This window comes from Salminus brasiliensis, chromosome 9 (assembly GCF_030463535.1).
Source record: "Salminus brasiliensis chromosome 9, fSalBra1.hap2, whole genome shotgun sequence".
Taxonomy (NCBI): Eukaryota; Metazoa; Chordata; class Actinopteri; order Characiformes; family Bryconidae; genus Salminus; species Salminus brasiliensis.
Window position 1 is genome coordinate 24,030,578 of NC_132886.1, and position 17,778 is coordinate 24,048,355.

At 40.9% G+C, this 17,778-nt stretch overlaps 1 protein-coding gene across 4 annotated transcripts in view; it reads left to right on the forward strand.

Moving 5' to 3' along the window:
* Nucleotides 1-793: 793 nt before the first annotated feature.
* The window catches only part of ehbp1l1a (EH domain binding protein 1-like 1a), a 49,772-nt gene continuing 32,787 nt past the window's right edge, over nucleotides 794-17,778 (forward strand). For 3 of the 4 annotated variants that reach the window (XM_072687934.1, XM_072687935.1, XM_072687939.1), the window contains exons 1-7: nucleotides 794-1,024; nucleotides 10,269-10,326; nucleotides 10,965-11,060; nucleotides 11,510-11,563; nucleotides 12,284-12,462; nucleotides 13,075-13,211; nucleotides 13,986-14,060. In XM_072687934.1, coding sequence (XP_072544035.1) covers nucleotides 921-1,024; nucleotides 10,269-10,326; nucleotides 10,965-11,060; nucleotides 11,510-11,563; nucleotides 12,284-12,462; nucleotides 13,075-13,211; nucleotides 13,986-14,060 — 703 coding nt within the window. In that variant the 5' untranslated portion in view covers nucleotides 794-920. The remainder of the gene's footprint in view (nucleotides 1,025-10,268; nucleotides 10,327-10,964; nucleotides 11,061-11,509; nucleotides 11,564-12,283; nucleotides 12,463-13,074; nucleotides 13,212-13,985; nucleotides 14,061-17,778) is intronic. The other variant, XM_072687936.1, reaches the window with a different exon arrangement.

The following is a 17,778-nucleotide window of genomic DNA, read 5'->3' on the forward strand; positions in this document are numbered from 1 at the left end:
AGGGGTTAGTTTAATACTATATAAGGATTACTGCAGTACTGTATATGGTTTCACTTCTAAACTGTATAAGGGTTATTTCAATATTGTATGTGGGGTTAATTGTAATATGTAATATTTGATACTGGATATGGATTTACTTTAATATTGTATATGAGTTCACTTCAGTACTGTATAGGGGTTACTTCAATACCTTCCTGCAGACCTTAGGTCTAACCACTGATTTACCCCAACTGATCCACCTAATGACAGCCTTCCGAAGTGCTTATTAGCCGAATGAGGTGTGTTAGATTTGGGTTGGAGGTGAAACCTGCAGGAAGGTAGAGTCCCAGGACGAAGCTTGGCCTCTGCTTGCCTAGGGTTTCATTCAGCACTCTAGTGGTTAATTCACTGACTGTTTTCTACTGTCATTGGGTTAATTTAACACTGCTGTGGTTCTGTACACACAGTAGTGTATAGTGTTTAATTCAGCACTGGATCAATTCTAACTCTGCATAAAGTTCATGTCAATTCTGTACAGAGTTGAATTCAGTAGTGTCCTGTTTCAACACTATAGAGTTAAATTCAACAATGTAGTATTTTATTCAACCCTGGGGGGGAGTTCTCCTGAAGGCCACTGACTTTAGGATATTTATAGCTGTGTAAAAGGCCGGAATATCCACCGTGGTCTCGTATTTCAGGGCTTTCTGTCTGTGCTCCTGATGCCAATCTAAAGCTGGATGTGAGTGAGGAGCTGTGCGCGCTCCCGCCTGCACGCTCGCTCGCTCGCGCGCTCGCGCCATGTGAGCGCGGCACCGCCACGACCAGCTGAGAGGAGACTGACAGACAGACCGGCCCGCTTCTCCCGGATAATCAAATGATGTAGCGCTGGACTTTCGAGACTCGGCGAACATTTCTGAGGGGGAAAAAAACAAAGAGCGGCCATGACCTCGGTGTGGAAGAGACTCCAGAGGGTGGGAAAGAGGGCGTCCAAGTTCCAGTGCGTGGCGTCTTTCTCCGAGCTCACCGTGGAGTGCACGAACAAGTGGTGCGTAGCTGCTCGTTCAGCGGTCTTTCTCTACAGCCTCAGACATGAGGACTTTTAAACAACACTTAGTGAGTGAGTGAGTGAGTGAGTGCTGGAAAATGTCTGTGTGTTTTTGTTGTTTGGAGCCTCGGTGAGTGCAGACTGCGCTGAAGAGACCAGAGACCAGAGTTAGATAGATAGCTAGCTGACCGACCACAGGAGTTCCTCACTGAGGAGGGGTTCAGGTACTGTGTAGCTAACCGGTGGTCTTTTTTTTTATTTTTTTTTTTTATCACCGTGTGTAAAGTTCCGCAGTTGTGTGTTGAGGGGAAAGTGAGGCTGGGCTCTGCTGAAGAGCTTATCAGCTCACTTCCGTGTTGTCGTGCAGCTCTAATGATAGTCAGGAGGAGTTCTGCACAGAGCTCCAGAGAGCAGGGGAAACAGGGCAGCTCTCACAGAGCCCACACTGTCTGCACTGTCTGCTCTCACAAAACAGAGGGGGCTTTAGAGGGGCTTTCTTCCTTTTCCTGTCCTTTCCTCTCCTTTCCTCTCCTTTCCCTTCCTCTCCCTTCCTCTCCCTTCCTTTCCACCTGGACGCAACTTCAACATCACCACGGCTCTGTCTTTCAGTTTCCCTTTAGCAATAAGTGGTGATGTAATGTAACTGGTGTATCCAAGTGTAACTGATGAAGACATGTGAAGCAAGTCAGCTCAGTTCATGTTTCGTTTAAAACCTCTCGAACCTCAGGCCTATTTTCCATTCGTCCATCTTCACTGTGCAGAGGTTTGAGACCGACCTCTAGGAACGTTACTAAAAACCATTATCCATGTTTTTGCTTGTAAACCGTCAGATCACATCAGAAATAACAAGAATTGAGGGAGCTAGTTCAGTTCCAGATTTCTCCTGGACATCTTACATTTATGTTACTTTTACATTGAAGCCATTTAGCAGAGAGTCTTCTCCAGAGCGACTTGTAAAAGTACTCAGAAAATAGCCTTAGCTAGTTTCTAAAGGCTAGGATCTGAAAGATACAACTACTAAACACAAAAGCCAGTATGGAGACCACAATACTTGGCTTTACGCTTCGCCCAAGTACTCCTGGAAGAGGTGGGCCTTCAGTCGTTGACTGCGAGTGACTCTGCCGTTCAGACATCCAGGGGAAGTTCAGTGCCAGAACAACAACAACAACAACAACAATAACAAAAAAAGCCTGGATTCTTGTCTTTCGTGGATCTTAAAGGATGGCGGGTCAAGCCGAGCCATACGTGAAGTTCGAAGGGCTCTTGGTACCGATTAGGTTTTGACCATTGGGGCTGGTCCATTCTTGGCTTTATAGACTAGAGTCAGGGTTTTGAATGTGAGCACACCTCCAGCCAGCCCCTGGATTTGTTTCGCTCCATCAGCAGCTCACCTGGTTTAACGTCATTAAGCACTGACTTACCAAACCAGGTGTCAGATGATGACCGTAAGTAATAATAGACTTTCATGAGGAGAGCTTTGGAGATGCTTTAATGAACACTGCTGTAAAACCACTACTCTTTATGTGTGTTTTAGTTTAGTATTTGTTCTAATATGACTGTTATGGTGCTTTTTCATTCTGAAACCTAAACCTTCTGTACTTTTTGGAAATTGTCCAAAATGACTTCCATTGAAAGCTAAGACGTTCTCCTGTAAAGTTGGTAGCAAGTGAACAGGCAGTTCTTAAGTATGATGTGTTGAAAGTAGGAAACATAGACAAGCTTAGAGCTTAGAACAAGATCTGAGTCTCTTTGACAAGGGGCAGATTGTGCATCTCCATAACTGCGGGTCTTCTGGGGTGTTTCCAGTATGCAGTGGTCAAGACCTACCAAACGTGGCCCAAAGAAAGGCCAACTGGTGAACCAGCGACAGGGTCATGGCAGCCCACTGCCATGACCTTACTGATAGATGAGGGTAGGGAAAGCTAGCTATCACAGAAGAGACCATGCTAGCTATGTCTTATGGAGTCCATGCTTCAAAAATATTGTGAGAATTTTGATTTATGTTTCAGATTGAATCACAGGCTAAGTGTATCGTTACACCCCATATAAATTAATTAGTAACCTCTATAAAAATAATATTTAAATGGTGTAGTTACAAAAATAGAAATGTGAGCTCACATACAGGTCCTTAAGGCTTAAGGCTAAAATACACATACTGGTTGACCTAAAATTAACAGCACAAATCCCAGATTCTTTTATTCTCAGATGACAGAAAAATGTATTGTATACCAGAAATAATCAAAATGTGATTTTTGTCTGTAGAAATCCCAGTAGGTTGCCACAAAATAGTGTTGGTCAAATGCCCCAGCTTGTTATGTCCTGAGGCTTTATTATTAAGTCATTATGTGTAAAATAATTCTTATTATAAGTTACAGAAGTGAACAATTTTCCAGGAAGTGCAAACCAGTCAGCACCCTGGTCATTTAAAAGGCCCACTTTCTACAATTTTTTTGTGTGTGTGTTTTTACCCTCCCGTTTTTAGTACTATGCCTTTAAGAGTAAGGATCTCTGTTCCGTCTGGACGCCACCCACTCCACTGCCCCCCCCCCCTTTGGAGTAGCATATCTGTTGTCTGCTGCTTCACTGATAAATGCAAGCATCCTTATGCTCTTATGCTGGATTTTGTTGTTGTTGTAAAGCTTGCACTGTGTTTAAGTCATGACACAGCGTATGTCTTGGCATTCATGATGCACATATTAATGAGTGTCATACTCCCAGAGGACACATTTACTGAGTGTCAGCTGCAGTTTAGCTCAGGATAGAACAGCCAAGCTGCTGGAACACCGGGTCCTGTTGTAATGGAATAGCAGAGATTATTACATTTTTGTAATACTATTAAAACATTAAGCTTAATTTACACTCCCCCAAGAATTGAAGAAAATGCTTTGGCAGCACAAAACAACACAGTTTGGACTGCAGTCTCTTGTAGGACACAGCTAATGTATGAGCTATAAACATTTTTTCATTACTTTTTTTTAGAAATGTCAATACTTGTCTGAAACTATATAAGCAAGTCTATTTGACATTGCTTCACAATTTGATGCTGAAAAAAACATGCTTTGACATTATAGGGTATACACTTGGGGTTACTTGTTCAATATATTAGCTTTGTAATTCCAGTCCAAAACCAACACACTTGTTTTTAAAACTTGTCCATTTGTTTTAAATCACTCATAAATCGTTATATAGTTGGGAGGGTTTTGATTTCCATTTCCCACCCACAATCTAGGATTCCTTATCACATGGTGCTACCAGCACTGGGAGGGTGAAGGCCAGCAAACCATTTCTTCTCAAACTGCCACTAATGCAACCTTACTGGACAGCTGATCGTGCTTGGAGGAGAACGCTCCTTGCCAATTCTGTTACTAACAGACGCCCATGCTGGCTGTAGGGGGAGACTGAGGGTCATTCTTCCCACCCAGAGAAAGCGAGACCAGTTATGTGACTGGTGATCTCCCAAAAATAGGGCCAACGCTTAGTTGATGTTTTCTGGGCTCTGATTGGCTCAGCAGTCTAATGCTCTACCACTTTGCCATCAGCAGCCGGAGTCTGAGAGAGCACAGCTGATCATACTCTCTGAGGGTGAGTTGCTGTCTCCGCTCATCACTCTTAAGCGATGTTGGCCAGCACAGCTGGTGTGATGGAGTTGGTGTCGGATGCCCAGAAATACCACATCAGCAGCAGTTGGAAAAGAACTGGTGGCTGGCTTTGCATATATTGGAGGAGACATTTTACATATTTCCCATCCAACTGCAATGACCCTTTTGCTAACAGACAGAAGATGAATGATTTGAGTAGGTTTTATTTAATGTCCACTTGGATGATGAAACCCCTGACAAAAGGAGTGTAGACCTCATCTCCAATTTAACAGATAAACAAGCTGGACGATATATTTAACCTTGTCCAAAGATATCCTGTTCTTACCCTGTTGTTGCTTTGTTTGTCCTCTATTCTTGACCATGTGCAATGAAATCGTCTGAGGTATTGCATTTTTCTATTGTAATCTAAAATTTCCTTTTGTCGCACAGGTTTAGGGCGTGAGTTTACTGAACAGAAAAATGAGTCACATTAAACACTTGTTGTGATAGAGGTTGCAGTTATCCTCTACGCTGCTTTGAGGGTTCTTTCCCATTGGACTACACTGCCTGGATATAACTAATTCCTCCTCTGTGATGCACCGCCTGAATTAGATACCTCAAATCAGGGTTGTCTCCTCCTCACATGCTTTGTAAACATGTGCTGCCTGTCAGAATTGCAGACTATACTGCCGGCCTGTGTTCATGAGGCCATAATTAGCGAAGTGTGTTTACATTTTCCAATGTGCCCAGTTATTACAGTAAACCAGCTGTTGTTCACTCCCTTTTCACATGTTTGGAAAAGCTTGACAGAAGAGACTTGACGTCATGCATATTAACCAGTGACTGTAGATGCAGCAGCCGTGTTCTCAGGACCTATCTATCAGTATAGAAAGATGCCATTCATATTAAGTGCTGTATACCTCGTATTAACGTATATGTTATATAAAATATATTTGTCAAGTCAAACAAGCCCTGGTTTTAGGATAAAACAGATCCACCACTACTTTAGCAGAGTTTATACAGTATTTGACCCGTTTAGAATCGTCTTTATAACCAACAAAATGTGAGGATCTTGTATTGTCTTAGCCTTGATCTTTAGTGCATACACACAAACAACCTTATAAGTAAAATAAAATACATAAAAATAAATTTACAGAAATATATCCCCTTTTAACTATAATTTTACTGGTAAAACTACTTTTATTTTTACAACTATATAATAATTATATAATAACAAATAACACAGAATATTATAGTTTATTTATTTATTTATTCATTTATTTGAGCACAATTATCCAACATTACATTTCTTGGTTGAATAAAAAAGATTTCTGGTAACTGGTGTTCAGTCTTGAACAAGAGCTTGGAGGAAACTTGGCCCATTTCTCCTTACAAAACTCCTTCAACCCAGTGATGTTGATGTTTCTACTGGGTTAAGGTCTCAAATACAGCTTTGGTAGTTCCACAATGTTGAGCGTTTTCTGCTTTAGCCATTTATTTCTAGATGTACTTGTGTGTTTAGGGTCGTTGACTAACTTGCGGCTAAGCTTCAGTTCACAGACCTTCATAGACCCTGGTATTCTCCTGTAGAATTCACTGATACAATGTAGAAATCATTGGTCCATCATCAATGGCAAACTACACCTACACAGCAATTTGGATGATTTTTCACCAAACCTAGGGCTGTACATTTCAGTAGGCTCCTGGCTTATCTATGTGGTCCTAAGCAAACTTCAGATGGGCAGCCATATTGCTTTTTGGACTGCAGCGGCCTCTTTCTTGCTATCCTGCCATGAACTCCATTCTGTTTAGTGCTTGCCTGATGGTAGACCATTGACTGTAGGTATTAAGCTGTTACCCTGAGGTTCCTGGTGACGTTCAGTCATTTTTATTTACTCTACTCTTAGAATGATTTCCTGGGCGACCACTCCTTAGGAGAGTAAGAGTTTTTTTTTCCATTTGTACGTTTCTGCCTCACAGTGGTTGGTTTGGTGGAGGCCAAAGTCTTTGTAACTTTTCCATCCTGGTGAACATCAATACACAAAAGTAAACACTGTAATGTTTTTGTGTCTAATTTTGTTTTAATTAATTGAAGATTTAATTACGTTTCAGGTCAAATATAAGCAGAAATATAAAGAGTTCACAATCTTTCTAGCGGCAGTGTTGCGTAAGTGGCAGCAATGCATAAGTAAATATGTATATATGTTGAGGTAGCCAACCGAATCTTTTTATCGTTTGCCATAGCTGACTCAGAGGGCATAGCCTTGCACATAAAAGTACAGGCAGCCACAAACACACTACGTAGCGCTTGGTTAGAATGTGTAGAATGTGGAAAGTCTGGACTGGCCGTTTAAAGAGCACACTTCTTCTCGGCTTGGTAGGAACTAGTCACTGCCCATAAAAATAGACTAGACAGTAAGAGTTCACCATGATTTCTCATGACATTCATCTTACGTCTCCTGACTAAGCTGTATAAATTAGGCATAACTGCTGTTCATGCCTCTCTTATAATATCAGTTACTTGCCTAAGGCTAATCGATATAAACACACAAAATTAATGAAATAAAACATAAATAAAATCTAGTTGAATATTGTTTAAGACCGTTTACTTCTCCTGCTCTACTTTTCTTCTAGTCATACACTTTGCAAACATTCTATGTAGCTTAATAACTTTCCTAATATCAACTGGGTCGCAATTTTCCCAAGCTATTTCGGTGGACCTCATGATTCTGTCAGCTGCCAGCCTGGCTCTTCATGCCTTTGTACAGCTGCTGTTCACACTGTCCTGCAATGTGAGACCAGAAGGCCGGTGCTGCGCTCACCCTCCACCTTCACTTCAGTCGGTGTTCAGCGCTTGTGTCTCCTGCTTCTGTGTGTTCAATTCTACATCTGTGCTCAGAGGAAATTACTATCTGGATGCAGTGTACATCCTGCTAAATCGACTCATCAGCATTTTTCTTTGTGTAGTAATGATTGATTAATGTGAGGGGAGGTCTTTACTGAAAGATTGTGGGTGTACTTCACATCAATTGCCAGAAAAGACTCATTTCTTTGCAGAACACACTGAAAGACGCCAGCTGTCCTATACCCAGTTTTAGGACGGCTAATGTTTTACATACACACAGCTTGTCTAGTCCCTGTAGAGAAGTACTGCCAATGAAATTGAAGCAGATAAACATGAACCTATTGGCACTATGCCTAATGCCTAAATAATGCCGTGTGGGCTAGAAGAGTATAAAGCCCCCCATCATGGAGCTGTGGAGCAGTGGAACTATGTACTCTGGAATGATGGATAGTGCTTCATTCAATACTTTTGGGATGAGGGGCTTGAGGATAATTTGGGGTGGTGCTCATCCAACTTCCTGATCTTTTGTCCCAATATTTGGACCATATAGTGTAGTGTTGCACCAGTTTGCACTGTAATTGGTATTTCTTTTTAGTATTTTGTAAATGAGCTGAATAAAAGAGTTGCAGTCATGTTGTCAGCTAGGTATTTTGTCTTATATGGTAGTCGAGTGTTTTAATTACCACCTCCTGTAAGTGTTTCAACAAAAAATAGGTTGTATTATCTATAAGGATGATAATCCAATCTCTTAATGCTAAGTATTAGCAGATACTGATACACTCTGGACTGATATCTGTTGTTGTTTGTCGAATACTGAAGTAGTGAAGTAACTGTTTTATAGTGAGGGGAATGCTCTGTGATTTGGGTTTCTATAGCATGTGTGTATTAGTACTAGCGTTAGCCTCCACCCGGTTCCCAACATGCCCTTAAGTGCTGGTTTAAAAACCAGCGAGCGGTTCTTCCGCTGGTAAAATTGAGTGTTTCAGCAATAGTTTTATAATGTTTTAGATATTATGGTCTGTTTTTATGCTCCACTGTTAAAGAGCTCCTCACTGAAGACTCTCAACTCTTTTATTTACCTTCTGAGAATGTCTGCACTGCTGCTGGCTGGGCAATGATGTCTGGTAATGGTGCTTTGAGGACTCCAGATGGCTCTTTGAACACCATGATAAAACAAAGACTTGGAACTGGATTATGATTAAAATATGCCACGGATCAGATCGAGACATCCCTAATTATCAGTTCAGATCACAGATCAGTTTCAGTGGATATTTAAAGTTTTAGCATCTCATTATATAGGATCTCTAAATTAGCACAATCATCTCACCTGCAGAGATTTAGATTTGGCCTCACTTTCTCTAGATAGGTAGGATGGCCCTCCCTCTCCACCATCACTCAGCACAATGCCAGTCAGCATGTTAGCTGATTTAACGCAACTGGAAGTAAGTGTTCTCCTCCATGCGTGTTCAGCAGTTCGAAAACAATGAGGTGGTGCTTCATGTGATTCTTAGAGAAGTGTAGAATAACCACTTTTGGTGCTAAAAAGGGGGGGGGGGTAACCTTAATTTTTATTCTTAATAAAGCATCTGAATTTTAGGCATTCTCAGTTTTATTTTAATATTTGTCAATTGTCGCAATCCAGTGAAGTCAGAACCCCTTGATAAGAGAGTGGTGGCTAAAAGGCGTCAGTATGTTTACCTTCTCATTCAGCTTGAGCGAATGAGGGAGGACCACACCCTCCACTGAGAGATACCTGTTTGACTGTAAAACTTGAAAGGCGAACAAGTCTTAGCTGATATCCTCCATACCCCTCCCTTCACCCCTGACTAGTTACCAGTGGTTCGTGTGAACACAGAAACAGTTATGTGTTACTGTCTGATGTCTATAGCAAAGAATAAAATAAGAGGTTCACGTGTTCTGAAGACAGCATTGTGTGCATGGCACTGTGTGTGATTGCGCACTTGCAGCATATCTGAACTTCCTTGTACTATAACACATTTTGGCATCTCATTTGCCTATAGGTATATATGTAAATGTACTTTAGCTTTTGTGTAAACGTAGACAAGAGCCTAATTAACTGCTGTAGTCATCAGTACAGCATGATGGAGCACAGTTACTGGCCTTTGCCTCTAGTATGAGGCCTGTGGGAATGAGAGTGCTGTTCTAGAATCAGCGTCATGTAAATGACGCCATTGCTTCAGGAGCAGTGAAGAGCAAGTGTATAGGGGTTTCCTAGACTACTGCTGTGCTGGAAATGGGTCAGATAAGTAACCCAATAACTGGAATGTGCAGCCATGATGATATCCCTCCTCATGTGTCGCCAGACCAAGAACTAACTTCCCCTTCAGTGCCACCAACACATTCAGTCTGGAATTTCAACTTCACTGAAAAAACAACTATAGAAACATATTGCAGTTCATGGTGAATTCTGAATCCAGAACCATTAATCTGCATTTTAAACCTGCTGTGTTACCTTATCTACTACTTTGATTAATAATTGGGTTGCAGATGAATGTACAAAACTAGAGCCCAATATGCTTCCCATCTGCTACTTTCCATTAACAATTAGAAGCCGCCTTTTGTCTTGTACCGTTTTTATCAGGAAACAAGAAAAGGAGCCCCACACAAAGGTTTAAGCACCCCAAAAGATTTGAGCTCTCAGATAACTTTTGCCTTAAGTAGCTTGTTAGGAATATGGCGTGTTCGTGATCATTGTCACAGCTGATGCAATTTCCAAAGTTTTGTAAATGCTCTGACTCCTTATAACTGTTGCACAGTAGTGCATGAGGGCTGTAGCTAAGTTCTCTCTTTCTGTATGCAGGCAGCCAGATAAACTGAGAGTGGTTTGGACGAGACGAAACAGACGCATCTGCACCAAGGTGAGAAGAGGATGTGGATTGTTGTGCCTCGCTGTTTCGGTTTTAGTCTCTACAGCTGTGAGCTGAAGCACTGTATGATATCATCTACATCTCAGTCGGGTTACAGTCATCAGCAGACTTAAGCGAGATGTTTTATGTGCTGTATTTAGTGCAGTTGGTGCACAGCTTCAGTGCAACAGCACTTATAACCTCGTACTCTATACTAGAAAAAAGAACTGTGTCAGTTTGGACTGAGGACAGATATTTTGGGTGTGATATGCTGTGGTGACAGAAATAGCCTTTGGCTATTGGTTCTTTGCATACTGATCAGGAGATCATGAATGATATTTTGCATGTTTTTTTTTATGGAATTGCATAAAGCTAAACAGCGATCTACTCATCTACTTACAACATGATTTAGATGTGTCAAGTGATAATAAGTGAAATAAGCCACATTAAATTGGGAAGTCATGTGTGTTAAGTGCAGCACAAGGCATGTAGTAAACAGCTTAAATAATTAGTGACAGTTCAGCTGTTTTTGTGACAGGCTTGTTCACAAGAACAAGAAGATCCAACACTTTTAACAGCCAAGTGACCTGTTGCCTATATAAACACCTTCTGGTGTGATCTGTCTGCTTACTTGCTACTTGTATTTTCAGCTTCATGGCTGGCAGCCAGGCATCAAGAACCCCTACCGAGGGACGGTGGTGTGGCAGGTGCCTGAGAATGTGGAGATTACTGTTACACTCTTCAAGGTGCCGTATGACTACATCACTCGATATCACTATGCACAGTATATCACTCATGAAATACAGAACAGCAACTGGATAGCAAACCTATTAAGCATTAGCCTTAATTCTGTGGTTATTTTAATATACTATATGCTCAAATGTTTGTGGACACCCCTCCTAAGTAAGTTGCAGACCAAAGACCAAAGACTTTTGTCCATATAGAGTATAACTTTTAGCTTACTCACTCTTAAGGTGGTGTTCATATTAGTTTCATATATATATAGTAGTATATAGTCGTATTTAGTCACTGTCTAATAAACTTCAATGTTAATAACTGAATAATAACAAAATAATAAGAAGTAATATAATGATCTTTAAAATACAGTATTTGTAATATTAGTGATGCTGTTTAAATAATTATACTGTCATATTTCCCTATATATTTCCCTCATATATTTGTAACTCTTCTGTAGGACCCAAATGCTGATGAATTTGAAGACAAAGATTGGACATTCATCATTGAGAATGTAAGTCTGATCAAGCTTAGTGTACCTTAGTGTACATATGTCTACTCACTTCAGTTACATTTAGACAGACTCAAGTCAAGCTAAAGTTTACAAGCTAATACTTCCTGAAAAACAGCTCCTGTACACAATAATAGTGACATTAGTGCAGCTCAGTGTTGAGATTGTATCTATTGATGATACGAGTATGAGACTTGGCACATTCCAGCATATGTTATGGCTCATCCAGTCAACCTCCTCTGTGATGCTTTAGAGATATGTCTGATCCTGCTAAGCTCTGTGGTAGGCTGGTTGCCTGTAACATGCAGTACACTGACTGTATGGGGTATTTTGGTCAACCACAGAACCAAACAGGAAGGACAGGGTTTTATAAATGATAAAAGTATAGTTAAAAGATGCTAGATGTAGGTTTTGTATTATAGGACCTTGTCAGCACACAAAGCAGGTTTTGGAGTAGTTGAGGAAAGTCTTGATTTTGAAACTTTTGAAGCATTTTTAATGTCATCTGAAAGGGCCATTTTTGGTAATCTTGCATTCACAAAGCCAGGTCATTCAAGAGTCACAGACAGCTGTGTAGTCATTAAAGTAGAAAGGGATATCTGCATGTGCAGCAGCTGCTGCTTCATTATTGTGTCTGTGATAAAACTAGTATTCTTGATTTCTGTTTGATTTCAGTTTTAGTGTCAATGCAGCGAACCCTAATGTCTTTCTAAAATCTTACAGGAGACGAAGGGTCATCGGAAAGTCCTAGCCTCAGTGGACGTAAACATGAAGAAGTATGCCAACGCCAGTTCGGCCCAGTTCGACCTGGCGCTCAAACTGAAGCCACTGTCCGTGAAAGTGGTGGATGCCACGCTGAAGCTCACCCTGACATGTATTTTCCTCAAAGAGGGCAAGGCCACGTGAGTAATCACCGTGTCATTTGGAAGCAGTTTAAGGAGAAAGGATGTGGATCAGTGCCAGTGATACTGGCTGAGCTGTGGTCAGTGAGTACTCTAGGAGGACTCTAGGCTGTAGAGTAGACTAGATTGTCTCATTCAACATCAACAACAAATATTTTCAAGAATGTAGAGCAAAAAAGGCTGATTTTGCAAGGATGTAACAGTGTTTAAAATGTAATTTGACTGACAAATGTTTGCTTTTGTAGCAGTTGAGTTGTTACTGGACATGCTTGTACTGGACGTTTTTATTTTTTAGTTCTGAAAACCATCCTACTATTTACATTAATACAGGTTGGTGCAAGGGCCACCTCATATCAACAAATTAATGGTTTTAATGCACTGTTACTTGTTAAATAGAGGGCAAGCACTGACTGATTCAGCAGTAAGTGGAGTGAGGTAAAGTGTGAACACACAGTTAGGCAGTTTTAGCTGTTTTAGTGTTTTCTGATTTCACATGGACTTGTGAGTTCTCTGGTGAGACTATTGAGACATTCAATTATTGTTGTTTTTTCCTTCTCCTGTATCTGTCATTTTATATTAGATAATCCTATTTGTTATATCTGTTTCCTGCAGTGATGAGGACATGCAGAGCTTAGCCAGTCTAATGAGCCTCAAGCCTTCAGATGTAGGAAACCTGGAGGACTTTAACGACAGTGATGAAGAGGACAAGAGGACAAGCACAGGAGCAAACATTAGCACAGCAGCAACAGGTGGGAATCTCTTTCTCTCTCGTACGCAATCACACATAGACACACACAAATAGTTTCAGACACAAATACAAACAGAAAGCTCATGTATATACTGCTAATTGGTTGATTGACTAGGGTTGGGTGGTAGAAATTTTTTTCATACTGTCTTATCCAAATATTATATTGTTATTTTCAAAGCGTGACATCATCAGTTAGGGAGCGTCCCACCCTGTGGCCCTCTTAAACACACACGGGTGACTCAATATTTTTTGGTCGTGCACCAAGTCATGTGACAAATAATTTTTACAAATCAAATTTGGAGAAACGTCATCATTTTTAAATATTGTGGAACCATATTACCCTTATACCGCTCAGCCCTAGTAGAGACCACTTTGCTTTCTTTTTTTTAAACATTCAGATTTATCTGCTGTACATTTTTGTTACTTTTTCATCATTGTCCTGTTGAGTCATTATTATAAATTTGTCTGTCCTTCATTTTCTCTAAAGATTCAAACTAATTCATTTTAAAATTAACAGCCAGTTATAACTCCAATAGATGTTCTACATTGCTATGCCATTTGCCACCAGTTATTTCATTCACTTATGAATATAAATATGGAGCGTTTAATTCTGTCAGCTTACTTTGGTTTTTTGGGGTTTTTTTTCATTTACTCTGTCTCAGTAACTCTGTAGTGAACCAGAATAAGTGTTAATGAACCCATTCGGGTGCTGATGCGCTGACATTTTCACACATGAGACACATCCTCTCTCTCATTTCTTTCTCTGCATGGTCAGCTCCTCTTCCTTCTGTTAGAAGAGTTCATGATCAGGCATGGAGGCCTGCTGCAGGCATAAACCCGTTTGTCACAGGTAGCTTTCTGTTCTTTCTCTACATTGAGCTTCAGAACTCATGTCTATTTCATTCTCATTTCATTTTTTTATTCATCTCTTTAGTCCACTTTTTATGCATATTCCTGTTCAAATTCATTCGAAATTGCGATATTCATCTGTATTAACATTTTTAATAACAATATTTAGCAACCTGAGACATTTAAATAAACATTTAAGTGAATTACATTTTACATTTAAAAATGTTTTATTTTATGAATATCAGTCTGAAGCAATTTCAAATGAATGTTTTGTTATTTTATACAAAATGTAATATGGTCTATTTTTGGAATAGATTATAAACAGCAACTTAACAAATAATGAGTACTCAAACACTGTATATGCTACATAAACATGAACCTATTGGCACAATGCCTTGGGCTAGAGGGGTATAAAGCCCCCCAGCATTGATCTGTGGAGCAGTGGAACTGTGTACTCTGGAATGATGGAAGTGCTCCATCCAATACTATTGAGATGAGTTGGGGATGAGGTGGGGTGGTGATCATCCAACATCCTGACCTCAGTAATGCTTTGTTGCTGAATGCAATCAAATCTTCACATCAATGCTCCAGAATCTAATAGAAATTCTTTCCTGGACTGTAGAGACAGTTGCTCCAACAAAAGCAAGATCAACTTTTAATACTCTTGATTTCGATAGAAACTGCAAATGAGCAGGTGTCCCAGGACTTGTGTCCATATGGTGTAGCTACAGTGGGGAAAAAAGTATTTAGTCATTCACCAATTGTGCAAGTTCTCCCACTTAAAAAAAATGAGAGAGGCCTGTGATTGACATCATAGGTAGACCTCAACATGAGAAAATGAGAAAAACAATTCTGAAAATCACATTGTCTGATTTTTAAAGAATTTATTTGCAAATAATGGTGGAAAATAAGTATTTGGTCACCTACAAACAAGCGAGATTTCTGGCTGTCACAGACCTGCAACTTCTTTAAGAGGCTTCTCTGTCCTCCACTCATTACCTGTATTAATGGCACCTGATTGTTTGTAGACCTGCACCAGGCTGGGAAGACTGAATCTGCAATAGGCAAGCAGCTTGGTGTGAAGAAATCTACTGTGGGAGCAATAATCAGAAAATGGGAGACCTACAAGACCATTGCTAATCTCCCTCGATCAGGGGCTCCACGCAAGATCTCAGCCTGATCTCAAAATGATCACAAGAACGGTGAGCAAAAATCCCAGAACCACATGGGGGGACCTAGTGAATGACCTGCAGAAAGCTGGGACCAACGTTACAAAGGCTACCGTCAGTAACACACTACGCCGCCAGGGACTCAGATCTTGCAGTGCCAAACGTGTTCCCCTGCTTAAGCCAGTACATATCCGGGCGCGTCTGAAGTTTGCTAGAGAGCATTTGGATGTTCCGGAAGAGTATGGGGAGAATGTCTAATAATCAGATGAAACCAAAGTAGAACTGTTTGGTACAAACACAACTCGTTGTGTTTGGAGGAGAGTGAATGCTGAGTTGCATCCAAAGAACACCATACCAACTGTGAAGCATGGGGGTGGCAACATCATGCTTTGGGGCTGTTTCTCTGCAAAGGGACTAGGACGACTGGTCCGTGTACATGAAAGAATGAATGGGGCCATGTATTGTGAGATTTTAAGTGCAAACCTCCTTCCATCAGCAAGGGCATTGAAGATGAAACGTGGCTGGGTCTTTCAGCATGACAATGATCCCAAGCACACTGCCAGGGCAACAAAGGAGTGGCTTCGTAAGAAGCATTTCAAGGTCCTGAAGTGGCCTTGCCAGTCTCCAGATCTCAACCCCATAGAAAACCTTTGGAGGGAGTTGAAAGTCTGTGTTGCCCGCCGACAGCCCCAAAACATCACTGCTCTAGAGGAGATCTGCATGGAGGAATGGGCCAACATACCAGCAACGGTGTGTGCCAACCTTGTGAAGACTTACAGAAAACGTTTGACCTCTGTCATTGCCCAAAGGATATATAACACAGTATTGAGATGAACTTTTGTTATTGACCAAATACTTATTTTCCACCATTATTTGCAAATAAATTCTTTAAAAATCAGACAATGTGATTGTCTGATTTTTTTTCTCATTTTGTCTCTCATAGTTGAGGTCTACCTATGACGTCAATTACAGGCCTCTCTCATCTTTTTAAGTGGGAGAACAATTGGTGACTGACTAAATACTTTTTTCCCCCACTGTACATGCAGGATATATAAATATAATAGTCACTCCAATACTCATAGTCCACTGGAGATGGGAGAAATCTGTACAGTTAATAGTATTCTGTTGTAACATTTAAAAAAGATGTAGAAACAGTAAAACAGTAGAAATCACTGGCATATATTGATTCCAGTGTGTTGCTCAATATTCAAATGTACTTTAGTTTCTAGCTGCTGTTTTAACCTGTCAGAACATGTAAGACTGACATACACCCTTCTGTGATTTAGGCGTACAAATGCTCAGGAACGACATTTTTAGTCTGTGGTTATTTGGGTATCCAAGTACTCTCTAGACCAGCATTTTTAAACCACGTCTTCCTTTTTTCATTTCCTTTTTTTTTAATCTCAAACAAATCCTTCACCTCTCCCTATTCCTCATTTGTGTGTTTCTCTCCTCACTTCCTCTCCATCTGTCAGTTCATTCTGAAATGGAATGGACGGGTTCATCAGCCACTGCTCCTAACCTTCCTCATCCGCCCTCTCTGAATCCTTTCCTTCCACCTCTCCCACCTCCTCATGTCCAAATGCCCCACCCTGTTGGCTCTGCCCAGCCTTCACGCCCCTCCCCCTACGCCTTCACTGTGCCAGCATTCACCCGCGCCCATCCTCCTGCCCTGCCCAAAATCTTCCAGCCAGCACAAGGCTCAGGTACACACACGCATGCATCCAGCACAGCAATAGAGTCAGAACTGTTTATTTTAGCACAAGATGTACAAGGAATTCAGGGCAGGTCTTAACATACATTGTTAGAAGACATAGAAGGAAATATAAGGAGAAGCAGACTGTGCTCTATATAGTGTACAAATGTGAAAGATGTTCCATGGGTAGACTTACATTACAAATATTGAAGCTATGTACAGTACAGTACAGTAAGAGTCGCTGCTTGTTTACTTGCCCAGTGAAATAAAGCATGCATAACATGCGTCAAACATGCGTTGTGGGTTTCCTTAAGGCCAATTTATGCTTTTGCGTTTACTACACGTAGCCTATGAGTAGCCACATGTCCAACTCCGTAGCCTGACACACACCTCCCTAGAAGTGTAACTACGTGTCATGGTGACGCAGACCACAACAACTTTGATCAGTCTTTGTAGCATCATATTTACACCTTCACCATTTTAATTCAGTAGGATGACCATGGATCATGGTTTGTGCGTTCGCTGATGTGGGATGTACGGTTGCACATGACAAACTAAATCATCAAATCTGCCTGCATTTTCTCGTCCTTCAGTTTGTCAGTGGCCAGACAAGCACAGCAAATTCACCCTCCATCTGCCTCTGTTCAATGGCAATAAGGTCTTCTTTCTCTTTTGTTGCAGAAATTCCAGAAAAAGAATACAACAGCTCTCTTGCTCCAGCTCCAAAATAATCTGCGCAGTTTCAGTCACCACTGTTTATAATACGCCAGGAGATTCAATACAGTGGCATTAAGAACCCCCACCCCCTCACTGGGCTAGTGTTTTGGCTGCAGAGCGACACATACGCATGTACG